General features: G+C 35.0%; 2 protein-coding genes and 1 non-coding gene across 3 annotated transcripts; 1 reads left to right on the forward strand and 2 right to left on the reverse strand.

Annotated features, from left to right (window-relative positions):
- Positions 1-771: 771 nt before the first annotated feature.
- TRNAD-GUC (transfer RNA aspartic acid (anticodon GUC)) lies at positions 772-843 on the reverse strand. The gene has a single exon. It is a non-coding gene; the product is annotated as a tRNA-Asp (tRNA).
- A 2,184-nt stretch (positions 844-3,027) lies between these two features.
- LOC133310672 (basic leucine zipper 4-like) lies at positions 3,028-3,456 on the forward strand. The gene has a single exon (XM_061511668.1). The coding sequence runs from the start codon at positions 3,028-3,030 to the stop codon at positions 3,454-3,456; it is 429 nt and encodes a 142-aa protein (XP_061367652.1).
- A 3,219-nt stretch (positions 3,457-6,675) lies between these two features.
- LOC133310748 (uncharacterized) lies at positions 6,676-9,646 on the reverse strand. Its single transcript, XM_061511768.1, has 7 exons — positions 9,316-9,646; positions 8,959-9,200; positions 8,667-8,873; positions 8,484-8,576; positions 8,286-8,387; positions 7,900-8,199; positions 6,676-6,783 (listed from the first exon to the last, which is right to left on the reverse strand). Exons 1-7 carry the CDS (start codon positions 9,644-9,646, stop codon positions 6,676-6,678), a joined length of 1,383 nt encoding a protein of 460 aa, XP_061367752.1.
- Between the last annotated feature and the right edge of the window lie 555 nt (positions 9,647-10,201).

Raw genomic sequence — 10,201 nt, forward strand, 5'->3', positions numbered from 1 at the left:
CCTACTTTAATATGTACAAGGATAACAAACACAACGATGAAAATTTGTGTTTTACACCTACTTTTATTGAATTCGTGCCGTGTTGTATCCTGTCAATTTGAATTGCCACTCCTAAATATGCATGAAATACGTTTAAATGAAAGATTTAAAAAAACTACCTAGCTAATAAAACAAAGGATATAAAAATTTCATAAATATAGTCTTCGTGATGTAGTTCACTTCATCAAAGGGAATTATCCTCCCTATTACTTTCCAACTCTTTTCCTTTCTTTCCTTATTCACAAATTGAAAGAAAAAATAAATTCCATAAAAATGTTGAACTCCCTCACGCTTGGTCTATGATCAAATACAAGTGCCCTTAGTTTAACATGATACTAATCAATTGTTCAGAAAACTAACCCATTGAAAAAAATCTAAAAGCATTTAATTTATCTTTTTAAGTAATTGATAAAAACATCAAATTTTAAGTTTATTTTTTAACACGTGCTTTTAGGAGACCATATCAAAACCCAAATTATATTTATAAAACTTTATTATATTTAGCAAGCTCCAGAGTTGTTGGGACTAGTTTTGCCACTACAAACTTCTGTTTCAATTACCACTTGGTGCCTTTGTGGATACTTCATAAGGGCCCAGTTTAGCATTATGAGAAAAGGCTTAGTTCAGCTCCTTTTTATTTGGGCTATTTCACCTTCTATTTGAACCCAAAGAAAAATACGACCCAAACGAAAAGCGCAACAATTGGTTAAAACTTAAGAGAATCAAAAAACTCGCCGTTGCCGGGGATCGAACCCGGGTCACCCGCGTGACAGGCGGGAATACTCACCACTATACTACAACGACTTGTTTATTTAAATGCTTTATGAATTCATATTGATAATTTGTTTCTTTGATTAAAAACTACTCAGGTAGACAAGTGAACCGCCACTTCAGAAGCCAAGCTGCTGCGAGTTATTGCCACAATAAAATGGATTTTTATTACAAAAAAAACTACAATATAAATTTATCAATGAATGACTCATCATAAGTACTTTATAGTAGGAGTAAGTGGTTAACATTAAAGAGTGAGAAGGACGAGCATTTCTCTTTTTTCGGCATAAACAGAAAAATGGACGAGTTTGACATGTACGTTACAACTAATTAGTTTTTACTTAGGTGTTAATGCCCGGGACAATTGTTCTTTTATGGACCAAATAATTTAAGCAAATTATATACGTAATTCTTTCCCTGACCGTTCTTGCTTGTAAATTGTCCTGATTTGAGTAGAAAGAACAAAAAAAATAAATGAATAGATAAATAAAAGAGTGCTTATTATGATAATGAGTGCGCCTTATAATCAAGCCCACTATTAAGAACTAACTAACATAACTGCATGAGATGAATATGATTGGGAATCCTCACTTCAAGGAGGGTATGAAGGTAAAACTGGAGGAAACAGGCTATGCTCTCCACTCTCGATCGAGTCTGCATATACAAGACAACGTGCAAAGAGTTGATAAATCCCAAAAGGAGAAGTTGCATCCAAATGACACTACTTCTTCTTTCTATTAAAATTTACTTGCAGCACATGCTAACTACTTTGCATTGGCTTGCTAAAAGACACTGTTGCTAAATTCTCTTTTTTGCGATCATTAAATTAATCACGGTTCATTAAAACGACAATAGAAAGGATTGCATGTTATCCTCCACTCAATGCGGCTTTAATATTTTGGGGAACCAATAACTGCCAACCAAAACAAAACTGCCCCTTTACCCTAGAATGTGCTCATGAACAAAGAAAACTACCCAAGAATATTCCTCTCATTGTTTAACTAAATAAATTATTGAGGATCGATGATGTATATAGTAATATGACAATATCCTCTTATGTATTAATTAACATGATCATGTCATGTGAGAAAATTTTAACTATACAAGAATGAATTAATAGTAATAAGAGAAGAAGAAAAAAATAAGGATGGGAAGTTATACAATCATCGCTGCTGATTTGATTATTAATGGTTAAAATTCTTTATATTAAATAACACATGATAGGATCAAGCTACTTTGTATCAGTAAAATGAACATATCAAGATTGAAACTAGTTCACGTAAAGTAATCAATTCACCTAATAGCTCAAGTTTTAAGTATTGAGTTTTCAATAATTTTATATTATGTCTCTAACATAAACATAGCACATAGCGACTAATGCATTTCGGTAGCTTGTTATAACACGAAAGGAATTTAAACTATAGCTCACAAGCCCTTCCTTTACTTATGACGAATGCTTCATTGTGACTCAGGTTTCTGGATTTTTTATTCCGTTGTGTGTAAACGTTCAAAGTGCTTGATTGAAGTCTTCAATTAACGACGTGGGTACATGTATTGTGGTTGGGACTTGGGAGCGGAAAAGAACTAATTTGTAGCCACAACCACAATATATAGCCAGGCTATTAATTAGGTACAATTTTCCACGTACCAAACATTCATTAGTCCAACTTCACCATACTAATTTTTCCGATAATGTTTTTTGGAGGCAACTTTCACTGTCTTTTTCACCTTACATGTGCGTGTTCAAAATGACTTCGGCGCACTATTAGTTAGTCGTGTCCGGTAACTTTCTAATCCAATTTTTTGCACATTTTTTTGTTTTTCATTGATCCTTCGTCATTAAGCTAAAGCTACTCTTCCCAGAGGACCCCATTACTTTACCATAACAAAAAAATAAAAATAAAAAAAGCTTTTCATATGATGAAACCCCCCACCACCATGCCACCTTAAAGTTTTGCATGGAATTGAATAGTAGGCCAGTAGAAAAACAGCCATACGTACATCTCAAAGTCCCACTTTTGCTTTTTCTTTCCACAAGTTAATGCGGCCTTTAGTTTCCAATATCTTTTGCTATGGTAGACCCCACAAGTTGGCGCTCCTCCCCTTCTTTAAATACCCATCCCCTACGCTTCCGTTCTTCCCTTTTCCCCAACTCTCCTCCCTCCGGTTCATTATTTTGAAACTATCGGTTTTTTTTTGCTAATTGCTTCTGCAGCAATGTTCTTCCACGACAACGAAGAGGTCAAGTTATCATGTCTTCTCGAAACCATGTTCCCACCAGGTGAAGTAGAGGAGCTGTTTACCCTCATTCACGAACCGGAAGACCCGGCCAGCCCAGGTTCCGGTTCACAAGGATCGAACCGGGCGGTTTACTCGACGCACGAGAGAAAGCTAAGGCGAATGAAGTCAAACCGGGAGTCAGCCAGGCGGTCCCGCTGGAGAAAGAAGAGGCATTTAGATAACCTCACGAACCAAGTGAACCGGTTCAGAACAGAAAACCAAGAACTGAAAAACCGGCTATGCTTGACCGTGCACCACCATTTCCTACTATCCGTGGAAAATGAACGTCTACGATCCGAATCCATGACCCTTCGGTCCAAACTTTCGGATCTTTATCGGATTTTAGGCACCATGCTTTCACAATAGAAGCAAAGCATTATGAGTAGTCGTTTATATAAGGAATAAATTTAGTGGAAAGATTCTGTGCAACTTTCATTTATTTTGTGATACGTGAACAAAAAACTCACATCATATGAAGAAAACAAAAATTAAATGATACTTGATCAGATGATGTGATGCTTTTTGTCCATATATCACACAATAAATAAAAATTGCAGTGAATTTTAAATGCATCGTAGCATTAAAGATTTATTCTTATATAAGTAAATAGTAACAAAAAAGAGAAAAAAGAAAAGGGAAATATGTGCATATATGGACATCATATTGTGTACGACGTCGTTTAGTTATTAGCTATATACAATAAAGCTCTGAATATTTCCCCTTTCCTTCACGTACTGAACTATAAGAACTGGCCATTTCGTCATGTTTATTCTTTTTAGTTTTTAGTATTAAGAGAGAAGAATGATGATTACATGCATGTGGTGGTTTCGAGAAGCCCCACGTTGTTGGGAGCAGAACGTAGAGATTTGATGAGTGTGTCTACTTCTTTTTTTTATGTTGTTGCCACTTTTGTGTTTTGGTAGCTTTTTGTAAATTGCAAGAGATTAGTGAGTGATGACGCTATAAAAGGAAGAAGAGCTGGCCAGCATTGGAACAATTATTTGAGTCTCGATTGGCATCTTCATATGGAATATATTGTTTGTGTGAATGTAATGTTAATTCCATGTAAATACGATAGTTATTGGCCAAGCGAGGAATGCCATGTTGTTTCTTTCTTTTTGTGTCTTTTGGATAATCTTCAACTATATAATTGACTAAGACCAGATGATGATGCGGTCGGAGATACTTGGTTGATGCCTTATGCCCTCTCTCAAAAGAAAATAGAAATAAAGCATTAAAAAAAAAAAACGATTAAAGAAGGGAATGAAACGTGTGATAAAAATAGCGGTAGTGAGGTCATAGAGGACCCCACACATGTGAACAGCTCTGTCAAATAATCATATGTGATGGAATTACTTTGTTTTTTCTTTAAAAAAATAGCTTTCAAATTATTTTCAAGTAAAGTTTAACCATTAAATATATATAATATATATTACACTATAAGTATATAAAAATTATATGCAACCTTCAGAGAATTAAATAGGCATTATCATATATGTTGTATAAGAAATTGTGGGAGGGTGTATACGGGGTTTTGTGATTTTATTTATACTTTTTTGTTGTTGATTTTTGCTATATTTTGATGAAAGAAATAACTAAATGATGTTTCTGTTGCATAGAAATAAATCTTGCACTATTGTTTTTAATATCGATCTGGATTTATTTCGTAACAACTAGTATCAAAGTTTGGTATTTCTTGTTTTTGTTCAAATGATAGAAAGTATGAGTTCATGATTCAAGGTGGAATGCTTTGAAGGCAACGTAGTGAAAATTATAAAAAGCATTGGTTCTCGAGGGAAGAGGAAGGGTGGCTTGCAAGGGATTCAGAGAACCAATGGAAAAATCACACAATGTTACAGACAGAATAGTGGAGTTTTTCTCCCAATCTCCAAAGGTAATTGCATTTCTTATCATTTGGACGAGTTGTTGTTTTGTGCTTGTTTTGGGTAAAATGAAGTGTAGAAATTATCGTTTGAACGTGAGTATGGTTATATATGTATGGTATAATCATTTATGCAGTTGTTGTATGTACAACAATTAATCTTGATCATTGATTCCTCACATTTAATGTTTTCACTCACTTTTGTATGTTTATGATTTCCCAAATTTAATTGTTGTACATATAGCAACTGTAGAAATGACAACCCCTATATGTATATTCCTTATATTTGAAGAAAAATTGAAAGTCGGGTACAAGTGGTGAGCGCTCACATAGGGTCTCTTTCGCAATTGGTGTAAAGACGAGAATAATTGGCTTTCGGGTGCAAACTATGGCGAGAATGTAACTGTGGCAGAGAGGTTGGTTTGAGATCCCTTTCTAGCATTGATTGCTTAATCAGCTGGTTGGAAGCTATGTATGCGTAGTGTTCTTTTTTAAATTAGATGAGGATTTCTGATTCAGTTATCTGTAGCTGGCATTTTAGACTAATGTTCTTTTTTTTTCTCTGTATATTCTGGTCAAGTGGGAGCTCTATAATTTAGTGAGAGCAGAGTATTGATCGAAGACGATGTCACTACAACAAACTGTGCAAATGAAGGCGGTTGTTTTGTCTATCAGAGGCGGTCAAAACCGCCTGCATTTAACTCATTTGGCGGTTGACAATTCGCCTTTGTTACCACGGTCGAGACGTCATTCTCAGGCGGTTTAGAAAAACCGCTGGAACAGCTGCCACAGTATAACAAGGGCGGTTCTTTCGTCGGGTAAGGTCGTCGTAGGATATTCCAAAAATGATGAAATTCTCAGCTGCAGGCGGTAAGACTAACCGCCAAAGATGTCAATATTTCGACGCTTATGAGGGCGGTTTATGTAGTCGGCAAAAAATTATGGCGTTTAGGCTAACCGCCTGCTATTTCCATACAGCAACGTTCAACGTGACTTGTCACTCGGTCAGCATAGTTTACGGAAAAATGTGAAATAATTTCTGGCGGTGGGTGAACCGCCTCGTGTTGGAGTTCGCGGATGGTCTTTATAACCGCCAATATTAAACTTTTTAATATTTTTAAAAAAGCTTAAAATTAATTTGAATTATTATTTTGTTTTAATAAAAAATCCCCTATTATTTTAATCAGAGGTTTATAAACATTGATGCATTAGAATAGTAAAGAAAAAAGTAAACAATTTTTTGTTAGGTAAGGAGGGCATAACCCCAAAAACATTAGAAACATTCTCCAATCTTTAAATTCCGAAACATATTTACCAAAGGTTAATATTCAAAACCAAAATAGATAACCTGTCAAAAAAGTATAGTATTATTTTAATCAAGGCTTTATAAACATTCATGCATGGATCGAGGATATTTATGCAAAAAAGTAAACATCATTCATTCTTTAAGTTTGGAAACAGTGACATACATATTGACCAAAGCTTAATTAACATACAAAAGCAAAACAGACCAAGCTGGTTGCATGTAGAACGTACCAAGGTCATCAATTACATCAAAAAAAAAAGATCCAGGTACTGCCTAACTTGAAAAACATTGGAATTCAACCAACAATGTTAAACTCCAAAACGACCAAATTCCATGTACAACCACTGAAATATCCAAAATACAGTGGTTCAATGAACACCTACCAAATCATGTGAAATTAGGATTGTGGTGGTTGGGGTGCTTGATTTGATATAGTTGGCCCATCAGAAGGGTCATGACTAGCATGGGAGGACTTTCTGATTCCAGGAGAGCCCAAGTCAACAACCTGATATATTAGGAAAAAAGAAAACATATATTAATCCATAAGTTAATTTTAAGAAAAAGGTTAAGAAAACGCAAAAAAAATATAAAGCAAAATGAGGTTGAGAATTAATCAGATTTCTATTATTGACAAAACTGGAGTATATACACTTGAGGTAACAGCTCTAGGTAAATGTATCAGTGACATAAGCAGTAACTGACCATAAGTAGGTAGAACAGAACAATAACGAATTACTTAACAAGGTTAGAGAGTGCAACTGAGCAACCATATAATCCATACACACTAATAATCCAACAGAACTGAATCTTTATCCCAGCAACCATATAATCCATACAAACTAAATATGTATCCCAGCAACCATATAATCCATTCCTAATTTTTTTATGCAAACTGAAGGAATCAGCATCTATGAAGTTCAGACTATATAATGTCACAACACTACAAGGCCAACAGTGGAGTACATATATAGCAGGTGTGGTGACATATATCAAGTACAATGGAAACTTAGATTTTACCAAAAAAACAATTGTAATTCATCTTCCAATAAAAATAACAATATTGGCAGTGCAGCCATATATAGAACAGTTTTTTCAAGTTGGAACAGTCACCAACCATATATATATTTCCAGTTTTTTCAAGTTGGAACAGTCAACAACCATATTTCCAGTTTTTTCAACTTGGAACAGTATCAAACTTTAAGCACACTGTCAATCCGAGTTCAATAAATGATAAATATATCAAGAATGAAAAAAATATCAGAATAGCCAAAGATAATTAATACCACATCACAACCTTCATGTTTTGCACTAGTACCACAGAGGTAACAAAGGAAACAAAAAAATAGTGAATCTGAAGGTGCAATTCGCAGAAAAGCCTACCATATATCTATATATATATATATATATATATATATATATATCTACCAAACTTTAAGCACAATGTCGATTCAAGTTCAATAAATGATAAATATCTGAAGAATGAAAACAATATCAGAATAGCCAAAGGACAATGGTGCCACACCACAACCTGAAATGCTTTGCACTAATAGCACAAATTTTACAAAGGAAAAAAAAATATAGTCAAACTGAATATGCAATTTACAGAAAAACTGCCATATACCTGATTAGATGGTGAGTGGCCAACAAAATTTTGCATAAAATGTGCCATTTGCGATTTCAATGTATCAAACTCAGCCATCTTGCCTTTTATAGTGTCCAATTCTCCTTTCAGGGCATCATACTCAGCTTGTGTAGGACCACTACAAGAAGTTGAGGCTGAACTGGTAGATGTTCTACGGATTTGGCTTGGGACCACCCCAAAACCCATGCCTCTAACTCGACCTGGGTGCTCCTTCCCAAACACATTTACAAAAGCCTCATCTTCGAAATTGGCTTTATCCATCTCTATAATTAAATTATCCTACATACAGGGCATGAGAACCTTGTATAAGTGTACCTCAAAGCTAGAAATTGATATAAAAACAAATTACAAGGAAGTGTTAATACATTTTTTAGCCTAGCTTCCTCATTCACAAAATTGCCATCCTTTTTGATATGAGAAACAGCATACATCTCACCTCTGCTAAATTTGCGTCCTTCTTGTATCTCCTGACAAATGCCATGACACCAAGCCCATTATTTCCATTAATTACAGAAGCAAAATAGTGACATAATAAAAGATTAAACATTTTAATAAAACCATACCAGCTCCCTTTTCCTCCTTGCTAACGTCTTTGAGCCAAGTGTGTGTGGGATTGTTTGTTTCTGTCTATTTGCAGTATTGATAATACTATACTTCTGCATGATGGAAGAAACAAAATAATTAACATATTAATTTTGAATACAAGTGACAGCAACATACAAAGGCAGTTTTGCATCCTTCGTTACCTTTGCCTTCTCACTTGTTTTGTATGTCAAAAAACTTGCCCATTGTTCTCTTGTCATGCCTTCAGGGTAAAGATCAAGGTTTTCCTGAAAAGTTTTATCTTTCTCATATATTTCATTGGCTAGTCTCCACCTATTGTCTTTCCATTTCTTACCCATGTTGCCCATACAATAATGGTAGTGGTCATCATTATCCATAACGAATCTCTTCTGCAAGAGAAAAGTGAGCTAAAAATTGTAAATATTAATATAATTACAACAGGAACCTATTTGAAAATAAAAAAAGCATTCTGACCTTAATAGTGCTGACCCAAACATCGTCCTTGTAGATCTTAGGTACGTCAGGCCACCTTGCATAACTTATAGGGAATATGTTAGGGTTACATGCAATGTGTCCCAAAAAACCACCGAATAGGCCAGCAGCCTCCCCAACAGGTTGATTGTCTTCATTCCATTCAAGAACTACCCTCTTATGAGGAGGAAGTACCAAAAGATCCCGCACACGTAATCTCTCCTCATCAGCCATTCCATTATCAGCTATTACATTGTTGTTAATGCAAGTGCCAAAAATGAAAATTACATATAAGTGAGAATGTTTAATCAAGTATATCATTATATAAGAATGCAATACAGGTAAATCAGACGGAGTTACCTAACACATCAACAACCCAATACTTGTTGCATGTCCTTTGGGAAGGGTTTCGTGGTCTTGGATTTGAGTCCTCAGATTGACGACCAACTGATTCAGATTGAGATATTGCTGGTGTAGGTTGAGCAGATGAAGATGCAGCATGTGTAGGAGCAGATTCAGCAGATTGAGCAGAAGGAACTTGTTGGTGGACCACTATGTGATGTGGCTGACTATTCAGTTCTTCAGTCGTAAGTTGGACGTTTATGTTCTGTTCTTGTTCATTGCTTATGAGTTCATTAGCATTGGAGGTTGTCGAGTTGGTCCTTTTAGTGAACCTCTTTGTACGTGCCATTGTCCTGCTTACATAAGAATGTTTGCAAGCATACATATTTATAGATACAGAACATAAAAATCCCTGGTAATTAGTAACACCAGCAAAAAGCAACATGACAATTTCTGTTTTAAAATTTAAATCAGTGAAAAACAACATGCTACTTTAACTTGCGCATATTATACCTGCAAATCAGAATGTACTGGGAATTTTAGACATTTTAATTTTATGTACATATTTTGATCTATTTAAAGCATAATGTTTACATATTTTGCTTGCAAATCCCATAAGTTGTTTATCACAAAAAATGATGTAGTGATGTGAACAAAAAACACCACTTAACCTTAAGCACAATACAATACCAAAAAAAATTGTAATCTGCTCAAGTTATAACTATATTCAGGCAAAGTATTATGATATTTCCATTTCTTCATCCTCGTTTAGATTAGCAAGGACAATTGGATTGTCATCATCCGTGAAAGGTCGTGATAATTGTAAAGGTGTTCTTGTGTCATCGACATCAACCTGATCCAAGTTCTGTGATGGAAATTGGCCAGTCCATGTCATAGCGTCTTC

Source organism: Gastrolobium bilobum, unplaced genomic scaffold (genome assembly GCF_033153095.1).
Source record: "Gastrolobium bilobum isolate Gb01-03AN ecotype WA unplaced genomic scaffold, APGP_CSIRO_Gbil_v1 utg39686, whole genome shotgun sequence".
In the NCBI taxonomy this organism is placed as follows: Eukaryota; Viridiplantae; Streptophyta; class Magnoliopsida; order Fabales; family Fabaceae; genus Gastrolobium; species Gastrolobium bilobum.